The 14,598-nt window shown below is 56.9% G+C and overlaps 4 protein-coding genes across 5 annotated transcripts in view; 2 read left to right on the top strand and 2 right to left on the bottom strand.

Moving 5' to 3' along the window:
* ADAMTS4 (ADAM metallopeptidase with thrombospondin type 1 motif 4) overlaps nucleotides 1–1,572 on the bottom strand; it is a 12,740-nt gene extending 11,168 nt beyond the window's left edge. The window contains exon 1 of one of the 2 annotated variants that reach the window (XM_019633088.1): nucleotides 1,351–1,572. In XM_019633088.1, coding sequence (XP_019488633.1) covers nucleotides 1,351–1,407 — 57 coding nt within the window. In that variant the 5' untranslated portion in view covers nucleotides 1,408–1,572. The remainder of the gene's footprint in view (nucleotides 1–1,350) is intronic. The other variant, XM_019633089.1, reaches the window with a different exon arrangement.
* NDUFS2 (NADH:ubiquinone oxidoreductase core subunit S2) lies at nucleotides 7–8,217 on the top strand. Its single transcript, XM_019633090.1, has 14 exons — nucleotides 7–208; nucleotides 904–1,010; nucleotides 3,527–3,717; nucleotides 5,069–5,189; nucleotides 5,352–5,464; nucleotides 5,629–5,703; nucleotides 5,787–5,864; nucleotides 6,002–6,087; nucleotides 6,290–6,409; nucleotides 6,963–7,092; nucleotides 7,339–7,434; nucleotides 7,587–7,670; nucleotides 7,791–7,848; nucleotides 7,992–8,217. Exons 1-14 carry the CDS (start codon nucleotides 114–116, stop codon nucleotides 8,027–8,029), a joined length of 1,392 nt encoding a protein of 463 aa, XP_019488635.1. The 5' UTR covers nucleotides 7–113; the 3' UTR covers nucleotides 8,030–8,217.
* A 110-nt stretch (nucleotides 8,218–8,327) lies between these two features.
* Nucleotides 8,328–11,565, top strand: FCER1G (Fc epsilon receptor Ig). The gene is made up of 5 exons (XM_019633092.1): nucleotides 8,328–8,876; nucleotides 10,396–10,487; nucleotides 10,639–10,671; nucleotides 11,063–11,083; nucleotides 11,230–11,565. Exons 1-5 carry the CDS (start codon nucleotides 8,519–8,521, stop codon nucleotides 11,290–11,292), a joined length of 567 nt encoding a protein of 188 aa, XP_019488637.1. The 5' UTR covers nucleotides 8,328–8,518; the 3' UTR covers nucleotides 11,293–11,565.
* A 1,683-nt stretch (nucleotides 11,566–13,248) lies between these two features.
* APOA2 (apolipoprotein A2) lies at nucleotides 13,249–14,570 on the bottom strand. Its single transcript, XM_019633121.1, has 4 exons — nucleotides 14,478–14,570; nucleotides 14,237–14,322; nucleotides 13,837–13,969; nucleotides 13,249–13,476 (listed from the first exon to the last, which is right to left on the bottom strand). Exons 2-4 carry the CDS (start codon nucleotides 14,286–14,288, stop codon nucleotides 13,359–13,361), a joined length of 303 nt encoding a protein of 100 aa, XP_019488666.1. The 5' UTR covers nucleotides 14,289–14,322; nucleotides 14,478–14,570; the 3' UTR covers nucleotides 13,249–13,358.
* Between the last annotated feature and the right edge of the window lie 28 nt (nucleotides 14,571–14,598).

Here is a 14,598-nt window from a genome sequence, read left to right on the forward strand (position 1 = left end):
CCCGCCAGCTTCCAAGATGGCGGCCGCGTTGTGCCGACGGGCGCGAAGCCCACAAGGAGGTGCGTGGGCGGGACTTCCGCCCGGCCCTCCTCCCGCCGTCCGCAGCGGGCAAGATGGCGGCGCTGAGGGCTCTGCGCGGCCTGCGGGGCGTCACGGCCCAGGTGCTGCGGCCGTGGGCTGGGGGCCGGCTGCCTACCCAGCCCAGCAGGTGAGGCCCGGGGCAGCCGTCGACGCGCTGTCCCCAAAGCTGGGACCGCCATGGGCCCTGTGACCTCCGAGGAAGGAATGACCCGGGCCCGTGACCCCTCGCCCAGGCCTGCTTTCTCGGGCTCCAGGTGCCTGGCGCCCGCTCTGGCGGAGGAGAGAGGGTCTTGAGCTGGTTCGGCCAGGGGTGAGATCGGGTGTCACCTTGCTCTGCTACCTCTGAACCCCGTCACGGGCGGGGTGCGATTGGTGAGGCTCTCCTTAGACGCTGTGGGCCGAGGCATGTCCCCTGAGGGGGCTACGTGAGCGTAAGCTGAGACGCAGGGGTGCCCCCAGGGCGGCGCCCCGCCATGCCTGAGCCGAGCCGCGGAGCCGGTCTGCGCTCGCTCCTCTGTCGTCAGTTGGCCTTGAACGCACACCTTTCCCGCGATCCTGCTCACCAGGATGGGGTCTGAAGGAGCCAGCACCCCAGCCTTGCGTGCACAGAAGAGATGGGTAGTAATCCTGGGAATAAGTTGTTAGGAATGGAACCGCTAGAGTTCCAGCTTGTTGTGCCACAGCAGCACCTGCTGTGTGCCCGTGACTTAGCACTGAGGAATCCCGGACAGCCTCCCCTGGTGTCTGCCTGCCTGCAAGGGGGTGCGAAGGCAGCCGGGCACCATTCAGCCCATTGTCTGGGGTCTGTCTTGAACTCCCTAGAGGTGCTCGGCAGTGGCAGCCCGATGTGGAATGGGCAGAGCAGTTCGGGGGAGCGGTCATGTACCCCACTAAGGAAACAGCCCACTGGAAGCCTCCGCCGTGGAATGGTGAGTGCCCAGAGCCCCTGTCCCAACCTGATTTTTGAGTGCTCTTGAGCGCTCCATTTTGGGCAAGTTTTAGCCCACACCCTTTCTGCTTTCACCATGCAAGTCAACAAACACAATGATAGTGATACTAGTAGGTATTTGTCAAGTAGAGAAGGAAAGGAAGAACATTCCAGGAGAAAACAGAGTGGGTCCCAGCCAACCCTCGAAGGTCCCTACCAAATTCCTACCTTTAGCTTCAGCTTTTCCCACAGATTCAATATATGTCCGTCTCCTTCGCTAGACAAGGTGGTTTTCCCACTGGCTCCCAAATGAAAACTTCCTGAATACAAACATTTCTTACCCCATCAAAACCAGCTTTTCCTTTCGCATTTTGGATTTTGATCAGTGGCTCTGCCATCCTCTCAGAGTTGAGACTTTTTAGTCACCTTTGGCTCTCTTCTCTCTCTTTCCCTCCGTGTCCGTGTGCAGCAGGTCACCAAACCACGCAGCTGTTTCATAATGTCTTACATCTGGTCACCTCTCCCCTTCTTGTTCAGACTTACTGTGTTTTAGACCTTGATTATTTCAGGAGTCTCTTCTCTGGGTTCCTGCCACTGACGTCGTCACCCTGCGGCTATCCTGTACAGCGTCACTGCCTTCAACTTCCCCAAACATCATTGTACCATGTCATTCATTCTCATGCTCAAAAACCCTCAAAGGCACTTCCTGTTACTTTTCAAAAGCTTAACTGTAAAAACAGCTGGGTGCTTACCATGAGCTAAGTGGTCCGTGTGCATTATTTTACCTCGTCCTTACTGCAGCCCTCTGGGAGTGACACCAGTATTACCTCAGTTTTGAGGAAATTCTGGTGCAGGGAGAGAGTAAAGCTTGATCAAGGAACCACAGATGGGTTTGTACTTGTTTCTGTTTGACTCCAGAGCCCGTGGTGAAGAGTTTGCATTGAAAAGGTTGCCTCTGGGCCGGCCGAGTGGCTCAGTTGGTTAAGAGCTCGCCCAAGAGTTTGAGCTCTGAGCAACAGCGGTTCAATGCCCGGCCCAAGCTGAGCAGCCTCTGAGCTGCCAACAGGTGGCAGGATGGCTCAGCTTAAAAAAAAAGAAAGAAAAGGTTGCCTCTGGTGTCAGATCTTGGTTCTTCATTTAGCTGTGAATGAAGTGCCCACTGAATGGCATTACTGTGAGGGTCAAATGAGATGGTGACATAAGCCACTTTCTGTATTGATTGGCACGTGATGTGTCTCTCATAGTGTTGTTATTAGTGATGCCGATCATTGAAATACTGTCCCTACTGCCTGCTATCACTAATCTTCTGCCTCTTGGCAGATAAGATACTTCCTTGGTTCTAAGGTTGACTCGTGTTGATCCCATAGCTTGGGTGTCTCTTCTCGCTGCCTCTCAGAATCATTCCTGTATTTAAGAGCCAGCCCAGCTCCTGCCTCCATGGAGTTGTCACTGTTCTTTCCTTCCTTTATTTTTTAAAAAAGATTTTATAGGGGAATTGGGGGAGGAAAACAGCCAAGTTGTTGTCCTTCAATCTTAGGTGTGGAGGGCACAGCTAACGCAGCTCCAAGTACAGTTGCCATCCTGCTACCCGTTCGTAACTCACGGCCGCTCAGCTCAAGGTGCTGTGTTCAATGTTGCGGGGGGCATAGCCCACCATCCCATGCGGGAGTCAAACTGGCAACCTTGTTGTTAGGAACACGTGCTCTCACCAGCTGAGCCATCCTGCTGCCTCTTGGCAGCTCAGCAGCAGCTCAGCTCAGGCGCAGCTCACTGGCCCATGTGGGAATCAAACCGGAGACCCTGTTGCTCGGAGCTTGCCCTCTTAACCAACTGAGTCACTTGGCGGGCCCTCTTTCCTTCCTTTAAGCATTGATGGCTAAGCCACATTTGGTAACTTGTAAATTTGACCTGTGTTACTAGTTTTCACATGTATGTATTTCCCAAATTAAATTGGAAGCTTCTTCAGGGTAAGAACTGTCATTAGTAGTGGTAAGGATTACGATACGTTTCCTGATTCGTTGGCCATCCATCAGCTACTGTTGGAGGGCAGTGTATCCTAGTGGTTAAGAGTGTGCACCCTGGAGCTAAAGGGTGAGTTCTGCCCTGGCTCTGCCGTGTACCAGCCCTATGAGAAGGCGTTTATCCTCTCCAACCTCAGTTTCACCCATACAATGGGGTTAATAGTACCTACTACTCACGGTGGTTGTGAGAATTAATGAAAGTAAGGAAAGCGCTTGGAGGAGTGCCTGGCACGCGATCGTGTTATCTGTTACTACTGTTCCTTTTAAAAAGGTATTTTGGGCGACATGGGGAGAGTGGGTTCATGTTCCCTCTCATCACAGACTTTCGATCTCCCTTCCCCTTTTCCCATCTGTGGTCTTCCTGGTCATGGTGGAGATTAGGGTACTTATGGTACAGCACGGTGAGATGGAAGACCTGTAGGGAAGGGTAATCCTTGCCGTCTCAGGGTTCTCAAGGGAATTACCCTTTGACTCTCAACTGTTTCCGACTTCTCAGATGTGGACCCTCCAAAGGACACAATGGTGTCGAACCTGACCCTGAACTTTGGGCCTCAGCACCCAGCAGCCCATGGCGTCCTACGACTAGTGATGGAATTGAGTGGGGAGATGGTGCGCAAGTGTGACCCTCATATCGGGCTGCTGCACCGAGGCACTGAGAAGCTCATCGAATACAAGACCTACCTACAGGTGTGGGGTGAACACAGCCTGTTGACAGGACCTGGGGTGCTTTATTCTGGGACTTGGCTGGTTTACAGCCCCCAAAACCCCAGGGGAGGAGGCTTTTGAGGGGAGTGGCCCTTTGAGGTTATTAGGACAGTCTTGGCTGGGAGGATGGACGGATGTGGCAGGGGACACGTGACTTAAACCATCTGGATTTGCTTTATCCAGCAGAAATGCTCTGCAGCCTGAGCTCACTCCCAGCTCGCACTCCCTTGACCCTTACTCCAGTGCCTCAGTCTCCCTGCTCGGACCAGTACGTCAAAACCACTGTCCCTGGCGCTGAGCAGGAGGACAGTGACGTCAGCTCCCTAGGATTAGCAGCTGATTCTTGTATCTTCCAGCTCTCAGGGTTTGTTTTTGAAACTTTCAGTGAGTCAGAGCGACTGGGAGGGAGTTTGTGACACAGTTTGCCGTTTTTGGGAGAACTGTGTGATCCTAGTGGTGACGGTTACATTTCAAGGAATTGGATCTGAGTTAGGAATCTGGACTTTTTTCCTTACTATCGTGAAGAAAGGTCTTGCTAACAGGATGATGGAGTTAGGATTTAGAACCAGTGACCAGAATGGGATTCCCCTGGAGAGTCCAAGCAGCGGTGGCTTCTGGTTCCAGAGTCCATGGAGTTAATCCTGTAGCATTGTCCCACGTCACAAGGACGTCAGGACAAGAACTGACTGTCTCAGGGAGGGGCGTCTCCACCCCTCTCTTCCTGGAAGCCAAGGCTGGCTGACAGCCGAGACTTAGTTTCGTAGTTCTGGGGGAGAACCAGGGAACTGTTCCCACCAGAAACAGACCGCACCCTTCCCGGCGCTGCTCCTCCCTTACGGCCCCGTGCCCCCCACGCCGATGGCCTTTCCCCTTCAGTGTCTTAGAGGGGCAGTCTTCTTTGACAGAGGCGTCTTGGGCCAGGGAGTTTTTGGCAGTGGTGTCACAGGACAGATTGTTACATTTTCAGGAATTTTGTGAGCCACTTTTTATTAGTTTACGATTTAACGCGCTATATTAAAACCCAAGGCAGGAAGTACTGGAAACTCATACTTTGTAATTTTACTGCGTGTTACTATGCTGTGTTCCCAAGGTGATCACCTTCCTGTGTGTTTGGGGAGGGGACACCGTACAGCGACGTGCTGCCCTGCGCACTGGGCCCAGTCACGGAGCATTGTGGGAGTGTTGTCCCTGTGGGGACTGGCGACCCTGGCACAGTGCTGGTTATCGGGAGTTCCCTCCGCCCTGCAAGGGCCCCCGGGACTGGGAAGGCTTGTGCAGCAGCAAGCTCCCAGGCCTGTGTCATTCATGGCGCCCGGCTCCCCCGTCTTCCCAGGCCCTCCCGTACTTCGACCGGCTGGACTACGTGTCCATGATGTGTAACGAGCAGGCCTACTCGCTGGCTGTGGAGAAGCTGCTCAACATCCAGCCTCCGCCGCGGGCGCAGTGGATCCGTGGTACGCCCACCCCCCTGCAGCCACTGGGGTACAGCACAGCCCCGTCCCCTCCGAGGGGCCTGGAACCCCAGCTTAGTGTGCAGACCCCGGGCTCGGAACAGAGCGGCCCAGTCAGCCTGGCCGCTTGGCCCCTCTGTGTTTCTTGTCCTCACCTCTCTGCAGTGCTGTTCGGGGAAATTACTCGGCTTTTGAACCACATCATGGCTGTGACCACGCACGCCCTGGACATTGGGGCCATGACGCCTTTCTTCTGGATGTTTGAAGAAAGGGAGAAGGTATGAGAGGAGGGAGGGGATGCGGAAGTGGAGAAGGTGTGACAAGGCAGAAAAGGAGAGGGGTGTGGGGCGAACGCTTGGGGGGAGGTCTGTGTAACCTTAGTGAGCTGCCATGTGAGGCAGGGCAAGGACTTGGTCACTGATTCCCTGTGTGTCCTTTGAAGATGTTTGAGTTCTATGAGCGGGTGTCGGGTGCCCGGATGCATGCAGCTTACGTCCGGCCCGGGGGTGTGCACCAGGTGAGCAGTCCCCGCGCCCGCACCCACTGTGACCACTGGGGGGCAGTGCTGGCCTGTGCTGACGCGTGTTCCTGTGCTTCTAGGACCTACCCCTTGGGCTTATGGATGATATTTATGAGTTTTCTAAGAACTTCTCCCTTCGGATTGATGAGTTGGAGGAGGTAAGAGAGGAGTCGGTGGGGAAAATCCCTCCTTCTTCCCACGCGGGGCTTGTGGGCTTTTAGTCCCCAAGTGTAGAGAAACACAGAGGTGCTTGAAGGGGTCATGAGGTTCACCCACCAGTTTTCTTGACCAACAGATGCTGACCAACAATAGGATCTGGCGAAATCGGACAGTGGACATTGGGGTTGTAACAGCAGAAGAAGCACTGAACTATGGTTTTAGGTGGGAGCAACAGACTTCTCGCCTTGAGGGCGCGGGGGACAGGGGGTTCCAGCCCAGTGTCTCGGCTTCAGGAACCGGGCGTCTTCTGTGCCCTGCTCTGAGTTTGTCCCCCGCTGGGGTTGTGGGGGAGGGGACAGGAGACTGAGGACAGCGCCTCCGTCCTGGCTGGCGGTGACCCTTGTTCCTGGCGCGCTCTCCTCAGCGGGGTGATGCTGCGGGGCTCAGGCATCCAGTGGGACCTGCGCAAGACCCAGCCTTACGACGCCTACAGCCAGATGGAGTTCGACGTCCCCATTGGCTCCCGAGGGGACTGCTATGACAGGTGAGGCCCGAATCCTTCTCGGCTGCACTTCCCAGTCTGTTGTGTGTGGTGTGTGTCACACTAGGTGCACACATGGGACACCTTACTTCCCTCTACCTTGTCCTATGTCTGAGCTAGAACCGGTCAGGGCTGCGTTTTATAGCCAGGGAAGCTAAGGCACACGTGACAGATGGACCTGGGGGTCCCGGGAGCCACTCCCCAACCCCCTGCTCTTTCCACTGAGCTTCACGTCCACACATCTTGACTGACGCTGCATGAGGTTTACTATTTTTGTGTTTGGGTTTCTGACTCGCAGCTGTTCTGTGGCCCAAAACGTGGTTAAGGCTGCTTAAAGAGGGAAGTGCTGTAGGCTGTGTCTGAGGAAACCTGAGAGGCCCTGGGGAAGGGCCCAGTGCTAGGATCAGAAGGTGGCAGGCTCTGTCTGGGGGCTGAGCCAAGCAGAGATGCCACGCTGGGGCGAAGGAAGGGGGACGAGCCGGCGCTTTCTGGGTCCCCGTCACCGAGGGCGCCCTGCCTCACGCCCGGCGCTCCCCGCCTGTCCTGTCCGTGTCAGGTACCTGTGTCGGGTGGAGGAAATGCGCCAGTCCATTCGAATCATCTCTCAGTGTCTGAACAAGATGCCTCCTGGGGAGATCAAGGTTGACGATGCCAAAGTGTCCCCACCTAAGAGAGCTGAGATGAAGGTCGGTGCAGGGACACAGAGGGAGGCCTTGGGAGGGGCCTAGCGTGTTTGGATCAAGTCCTGCTTTGTAGTTTTCCGTTTTCCAAGAATTCACCATGTGAGAGCCTGCACTCCCGCAGCCCCTCTTCCTCTGTATCTTCTCTGCTCACCTCTTGTCTCCATGAGGGTGAAGATGCCTCCTGTGCTGGGGACGCCCTGCGGGACACTTTGTGTCTGGTTCACGGATGCTCCCTTTCCTTCCCTGCAGACGTCGATGGAGTCTTTGATCCATCACTTCAAGCTGTACACTGAGGGCTACCAGGTTCCTCCAGGGGCCACGTACACTGCCATCGAGGCTCCCAAGGTGAGGCGACGCGGGAGGAGGGCAGTGGGTGATCCGAGATAGATGTCCGAATAAATGCATGTCCGTCCATGAGAGAGGACGTGAGGGTGAACAGAGCTGCAGAGAAACCTGTCCTTCCTGCTAATGGAGGCGGTCCCCTCTTTCTTGGTCAGGGAGAGTTCGGGGTGTACCTGGTCTCTGATGGCAGCAGCCGCCCGTATCGATGCAAAATCAAGGCTCCTGGCTTCGCCCACCTGGTAAGAACCACCTGGTGACTCCAGGTCCCAAGAATGAACGTAGGAGTGGCTGACTGGGCTGGCGCGTTCAGGGACTTTCCCTGCTGCCCCCTAACACGGTTGCTATCTGACTCTCTGCAGGCTGGTTTAGACAAGATGTCCAAGGGACACATGTTGGCGGACGTTGTTGCCATCATAGGTACGAGACCCACTGCGTCATGTAGATGTCCCAACCAAGGGCCTGGGACTGGTTGGGGGCAGAATCTGAACTTCCTGTTCACAGACTAGGCACAGTCATGAGCTGTGGGTCCTGGGTGACACCACTTCTTCCCCCCGACCTAGGTACCCAGGACATTGTGTTTGGAGAAGTGGATCGCTGAGTGGACAGCCTTCGTTCTCCTGCCTGTGAACTTCCTGTGCGGGGCCTGTGGTCATTGGAAACAGGGCTGTGCATGTGTGTGCGTGTGTGAGAGAGAGCAAGAGAACACTGTGCTGTCTGGCTTTCTGAGCATGTTCTAGAAAGCAGAAATCGTAATAAACTAGCTGCCTTCTGGCCCCTGTGCCGAAACTCCTGGTACGTCTTCCTCGGTGTCTCACTGTCTTTCGTTTTGATGGGGAACTCGTTGGTAACCCTCCGCTTCTCTGTTAGATGCATTTCTTAGCAGTTTTTCCTGCTCGTCCCCACCCCCTCCTCTGACTCTCGTCCTTTCCACTTCTCCATTCCCCATTTCCTCTTTTCCCCAAACCTTCCCCTCCTGAATTTGCTGCCCGCACAAATTAGTAAACTCAAATCAAGACGAGTAGAGTTCCCTGTGGGCAGGAAAGGGCCGTCGTGGGACCTTAGGGAATCTCGAGGGCAGGTATCATGGATGTGTCTGGACAGGGCCGCAGTGATGGCGAGTCAGACAGCCTCTCCCAAGGTGGCAGTCCCCGCTGTCTGTGGTGGCAGGGCCTTGGTCACTGTACGACTGAGGCGGAAGAGCCCAGTTCTCTCGGCTCCCTTAGTTGGCCCTTCCGGGAGCCGCCTGGTCTCTGCAGGAAGGGGAAGGGGCCAAAGCTGGGGGAAGGCGTGGCAGGAAGGGGGGAACTCTGTGGTCAGGGAGCTGCTTGCTGAGCACAGCCGCGCAGTGCCCTCACAGCGTCCGATCCCCACTCGCGGCCCACACATCCTGCCCAGGATGCGTCCAGCAGTGGCCTTTGTCTTGCTCCTTCTGGCTGAACAAGCAGGTGAGAGGATCCGGTGAGGGTGGGAGCCAAGGGCATGTGTCTGGGGCCGAGGCAGGAAGGTGGGCGGCTGGGCAGAGACCCTGAGGTTGGTCCCATGTGGTCCCCATGAGGACACGAATCGTAGCTCCCTCCTTTTGTGCCCCCTCTGACTTTTTCAGGATTGGTGTATACCTAAGGCTTCAGTCGGCAGGGGAGGGCGGTGTGTGACGTAAAAGCTGGTTTGGGAAAAGCTGCGTTTCCTGTGGGGTGCCTTTGCTCTCCGCTGGGAGCTGGTGTCAAGCTGGTTGTGTTTATAAAGTCCTTGTCCTTGTGCCTGGGAGTGAGGCACAGGCAGGCAGACGCGATGGCTGCTTCGGTGGGTCATCGCACGCACTTGTCAGCAGCTAGCGTGGGGCAGGCGGCACACAATTCCAGGGACTGAGCACTGGTGGGGAAACGGAGGCGACGACGGGAAGATCGTAGCCGTTCTCAGGCTGCAGTCGGCGTTCATGAACTCGCACTTGTTGCTCTCGAGTGTCTTGTGAGAACGTGTTTTGAAGACGGATGGTTGCAGCTGGGGCTTGGGGAGGAGGGGGTTAGGGAAACTTGAAGAAATTGGGGGAATTGAAAGAAATCGAGAGGACTTGTACCAGCCCAGCTGTGAAGGTGGAGGGAAGAAGTATGTGAGTGTCCAGTCTGCCACCAGGAGACGAGGGGCAGGGCCACCGAGAGCCGTAGGAGGGGCACACACTTTGAAAGCAGAAAAGCCTGGACTTGCCTGTGGGTTCTGCCACGGAGCTCTGCTTCCCTGAGTCCTGGTGTCGTCATCCATATGGAGGTGATGGCATTTCCCTCACAGGGTGTCTTCAGGTTCGCGTAGCATCACGTGTGAAAGGGCTACTCGAGTACCGGTCACTCACCTGGGAGCCCTTCCCATAGGGCCGAGCAGATGAGGTGGATGGGAACTCAGGCCGTGTGTGATTTTTTTTAGTTGCACAAACTTCCTCTCTCAGTGGCCCAGGGTGAGTAACAGCAGAGTCCCCACAGAGTCTCTGCGACAGACAGTGGGACAGCTGTCATTCCCTGGAGCCCTGCATGCTGCGCCGGGCGCATCCCTGAGGCCCGGGAAAGCAGAAGCCTTGTGTTTTCTCCCTTGTGTCTGGAGGGGCAGGAACAGGCTGAGCAGATGGCCAATAATGGAGTAATTGCCTTCCCGCCCATCCCCAGCTCACATCCTTCCTGTCCAGCTCTCAGCCGCAGGTCACAGGACTTAGCAGAGACACTCCTGTGGTTTCTTCACTGAAGTTTGTCACTGCCTCCTCCTCCGGGCTGAGGTTTTGGTCTCTGCCCAGTGAACTCAGATGGGTCCCCTGAGGGCTGTGAATTGTTCGGTGGTGACCCAGGAGCTCACAGTGCTGAAGCTCAGGCTGCGTGTCAGTCCTGACACAACGGCCCTCCTGGCGAGGGACAGCAGGGAGGGTGGGCGAGGGCTCCGGGGAGGTGAGGTGCCCGACCCCACAGGCACGCTCTGTCTCCTCAGCCGCCCTGGCAGAGCCTCAGCTCTGCTACATCCTGGATTCCATCTTGTTTGTGTACGGCATTGTCCTCACTGTGCTCTACTGTCGACTCAAGGTCAGGCTGGCTGCTGGCGAGGGCTGCAGGGTGGGTGGGCGGGGGTGGCATGGCTTCGAGGGCAGAGGGGGGAGGGAACGGATCAGAAGGGTGCCCATGAGTTTGCAGGGATGGGGATGGGCCCTTGCTAATGACCTGTCCTCTGCTCCAGATCCAGGTGCGGAAGGCGGCAGTATCCTGTGAGGTAAGGACCCCACACCTGGCTGTCCACAATTTTGCAGACTCGGCCCTTCTGGGGCTTTAGCCTTGGGATCTGTGGCCCCTGGGAGGGCACGAGTCTGAGATGCTGATCTGCACAAGCTCTGGGTGCCCTTTTCCTCCCCTTACCACCCTGCCACATAGCTTAGTCACAAGTAAAATACTCAGCAGGTGACAAGGAAGAGTAAAGCCTAGTGACGATGAGTGATGAGCCCGTGAGAGTCGCATGCTGTGTGGATATGTGTGTTTGTAGCCATGTGGGCAAGTGAGCGTTTGTGCCCCAGTGTCCTGGCATGTGCCCTTGGCCGTGGGTGGGGACACACCGAGGGGCCCTGAGGGGGTGTGAGTCTCTAACGCCTTGCCCTTTGCCTCCACAGAAGTCAGATGGCATTTACACGGTGAGTGAAGCTGCCCACCCTCAGCAGAGGGCAGGCACTCAGCGGAGGAGGGGGGTTCTTAGCGCCCTTCGGGAGGTCTGCGGGCTGTGTGGGAGCCTGGGGGCGCCTCACCTCTTGACCTCCTGACCTCCTGACCTGCACTCCAGGGCCTGAGCACCCGCAACCAGGAGACATACGAGACCCTGAAGCACGAGAAGCCGCCACAGTAACTGGAACAGATGCCCTTGACCATGCCCTCCCAGCCCCTGTGGCTGGCACCATACACGTCTGCCACTATTCGTGCCCGCTGACTTACTCATGCTGACGCTACGCCCCCATGACTGGACCCCAGAGGCTCCGCGTCCCTGCCAGAAACCTGTGCTGAGGTGCTGGTCACTATGGTTGTGCTCTAGGCTCACCCTGAGCACACCCTCCGCTTCTCCAATTTCAACCCCCTGAGTGATGGAGACGGAATACCACCAATAAAGCCGCCACACACTGGACCCCGTGCCTCGATCACTTGCCCTGCCTCTGTGTGGCCTCTACCAGATGTGGGGACACCGAGCTGCCCCCAGGTAAGGCCACCTCTGCTGCCAGCCTTGCAGAGCTCATGGCCTCGTGAGACAAACACCGCTTGAGGGCAGGACAAGCCCCTGAGCCCGGTCCCCTAGCATGGGGCAGTCCCTACTGGGACTCTAGGCACATGCGCAGACATTCGCACCTAGGTAACGACCTCTGGCCATCCAGCCCCAAAGAGTGACCAGATCCGAGTGTCCACGGGCTTTAGCTAGCCTGGCTGGAAAGCCACACTTGCAGGACGGATGGTGTGTGAAGGCTTGTGTGATGCTCCTAAAAGAAGGTGTTATGAGAACTGAGTTCTCAGTGGACTCTGGGCAAGAGGGACCTTATCGGGCCAGGTAGGGCTTGGAGGTGGGTAAGGCAAAGGGGAACAAGCCAGGTCCAGAGGGAAGGCCAGCACCTCCGGGTGTGCGGGGACGGCTAAAGAGCCCTTGAGCTGCGCCTGTCCTGCTTCCAGCTCTGCTAGGAAGCCAGATTTCTGGAAGGAGTGCTCAGGCTGTCAGTTCTGCCTGCAACCCAGCAGCTCTGTCACAATGGGTCCCCAGTCCCAAGCTCACCCCAGCCACCTCCCCACCTCCGCCGTGCAGAGCGTACCCCACTTATAGTGACTAGCACTCTGCAGTATGTTTTTCCAGCTCCTTGTACCATTTGATCCTCTCACTAACCCTGTGGGGAGTCAGGCTCTTTGAAGCTTCACCTGTCCAAGGTCATCTTGCAAGTGATAGATTGACATCTCTTTGTCCCCACGTTTTGCCACAAGAGAAAACAACATGCTGGGAAAGGGGAAGAAGGTGGTCCTAAGTGGCAACAGTCCTGAGGGCCAGACTGAAGGTCCATCAACACGCAGAAGGCATTGGAGCCACGTCTGGTGTCCGGGGAAGGTGGTGTTAGACCACATACGAGACTTGAGTCAGGGTAGGGAAGTAGCTGTTAGTGGTAAGGCAGCGATAACTTTTACCGGGAAATGCCAGCTTCCCTTGCCCTAGTTTTGGGACTGAGCCTCCCACATCAGCCCAGCTCAATGCCATTCCACTGGGATTGCATGCAGGTGGCACGGCTCCCACAGTCTCTAGGAGACCAAGTGGGAGGCCTGCCAGGCCTTTAACTGTCAGGTCTGCTAGTTTCAAGCTCTCAGATGGCTACCAGGCACCCAGATAATATGCGCAGAGAGCGAGTGCCTGTCTTCTACTGTAGGGTGAGGGAGCCGAGTTCCCCTGGCTGGGAAGGGAAGGTGGTGTCCGGGGTGGGCGTGGGGTGTTGGGCGGCACCTGTGGGCTCCCCTTCTGGAAGCTCTCTCCTCCTTATACAGTGGTCAGGAGGCAACTCCGAGGGAGCCTCATCTCCTGCGACCTGCACGAGTGCAGCGGTTTAGTTCATGAATTTTTCATGCCTGGCACAGCTCCTCTCCAGAGCGAAGGCTCTCTGGTCCCCAGGGCAGAGCCAGTCCCAGGCCTGCAGACTCCTTGGGTTTGGAGAAGAATCACGGTGCCCACCCTGTCGCTTCCCACATCTGTGTCTTCAACCCCTTCTCATCCAAGCCCCTCTCCTACTGGATTTCTCTTTGTCCCCCGTCCTCCCCCGCCCCTCCTCCAAGTCCTCAACACCACTTGACTCCTTTAATATTTATTGTGGAAACAAGGAGTGGGGAGGAAAGGGGCTCTAGGCCTGGCCAGTGGGTGTTCTTGGGGCCAGCTGGGAATGACAGACAGTGGACCCCTCAGCGGGCCTCCGGCTGTGTATTGAAGTCCACGAAGTAACCCAAGAAGTGCATCAGGTCACTTCCAGCCTTCTTGACCAGGGGTGTCAGCTGCTCCTGTGTCTTGTTCAAGTAAGCCCTGGATATGTGAAGGGTCAGAGGTCAGTGTGAGGGACCCGAGGCATGGGCAGGGCCTTGGTGGTGGTGGAGGTGATACCCAAGTCCCCAGACTCTAGTGCCTGGTCCTTGCTGGCCTGGCACAGCTCCTAGGAGGGAAGGCAAGCCCTCCATTGGGAGCGGATGCACCCTAGAGACAAACTCAAAGCCCAGCTCCTGGGGCCCATCTGTTCACGAAGCCCCTGGCTCTAGGGGTGACGAGGCAATTGTTTTCTCTGGTTTCACCTCATCCTCCCGGAGTCCCACCCGAGCTCTGTCTTCTGTGGGATCGCCATCTTGTCTCCTTCCCCCACACAGCCCCTGGCCCCTTGCTGAGACTCACTGGGCCTGGACCTGGAGCTCCAAGCCGTTGGCCTTTTCCACCAGCTCCTTGCCATAGTCGGCCATGGTCTGGAAGTACTGGGAGAATAGGCTCTGCAGACCCTGCTCCTCCGCCTGTCTGCGGACCAAAGCCCCTGCACACACACATATGCGTCATCTCAGCTGGGCCCCAACCGCCGGTCCTGCCGTCCTGCCACCCTCTGCAGTGCCCAGCCCCAGCTCATAGCCCTCCCCAAACAGGTCTCCAGCCCCAGGTCTTGGAGGGCTTTCTGGGCTGTACAGAGGGGCGGTCTTCCTCTTGAACCCTCCGGTTGCCAGACCTGGGCGCAGGAGAGCTAACAGATGGGCAGCTAGGAGCCCTAGCACCTTCTCCTCTGGCCCCCAGTCCATATCACACCCACCTTCAAGGCTGCAGATGGTGAGGAGCAGCACAGTGACCGCAAGCAGCTTCATGATGGTAGCGGTGGGGAAGGTGGCCTGGGAACAGCTGGGGGCAGGGGAGGACACCGAAGCGAAATGGGCCTCAGCCCCTCCCCAGGGACCTGTACCTGGGTGCCCACACCAACGTGACTCTCTCCCTCCCCACAAATGAAGCCTGGTCCTTTTTGGATGCTGCCCACCACTGGTGCTCCCTCGGCTTACCTGGTCAGTGCCTCTGTCCTTGGCGTCTGGGCCTGGCCTGGCTAGGGAGACAGGCTATATACGTGTCTGCTTCCCCACCCCCTGTCAGCTGACGAGAACCGTGAGGGACCCGGTGGGGCAG

This window comes from Hipposideros armiger, unplaced genomic scaffold, assembly GCF_001890085.2.
Source record: "Hipposideros armiger isolate ML-2016 unplaced genomic scaffold, ASM189008v1 scaffold_1240, whole genome shotgun sequence".
NCBI lineage: Eukaryota > Metazoa > Chordata > Mammalia > Chiroptera > Hipposideridae > Hipposideros > Hipposideros armiger.

Bases quoted from the DNA above. Each gene is read 5' to 3' on its own strand.
- NDUFS2 (XM_019633090.1), top strand. From the start codon at position 114: ATGGCGGCGCTGAGGGCTCTGCGCGGCCTGCGGGGCGTCACGGCCCAG. The intron at 3,718-5,068 runs GTGTGGGGTGAA...CCGTCTTCCCAG, and splicing joins AATACAAGACCTACCTACAG to GCCCTCCCGTACTTCGACCG. The intron at 5,465-5,628 runs GTATGAGAGGAG...TGTCCTTTGAAG, and splicing joins TGTTTGAAGAAAGGGAGAAG to ATGTTTGAGTTCTATGAGCG.
- FCER1G (XM_019633092.1), top strand. From the start codon at position 8,519: ATGTGTCTGGACAGGGCCGCAGTGATGGCGAGTCAGACAGCCTCTCCC. The intron at 10,488-10,638 runs GTCAGGCTGGCT...CCTCTGCTCCAG, and splicing joins TGCTCTACTGTCGACTCAAG to ATCCAGGTGCGGAAGGCGGC. The intron at 10,672-11,062 runs GTAAGGACCCCA...TTGCCTCCACAG, and splicing joins AGGCGGCAGTATCCTGTGAG to AAGTCAGATGGCATTTACAC.
- APOA2 (XM_019633121.1), bottom strand. From the start codon at position 14,288: ATGAAGCTGCTTGCGGTCACTGTGCTGCTCCTCACCATCTGCAGCCTT. The intron at 13,970-14,236 runs GTGGGTGTGATA...GTGTGTGTGCAG, and splicing joins CACCATCTGCAGCCTTGAAG to GGGCTTTGGTCCGCAGACAG. The intron at 13,477-13,836 runs GTGAGTCTCAGC...TCACATATCCAG, and splicing joins GAGCTCCAGGTCCAGGCCCA to GGCTTACTTGAACAAGACAC.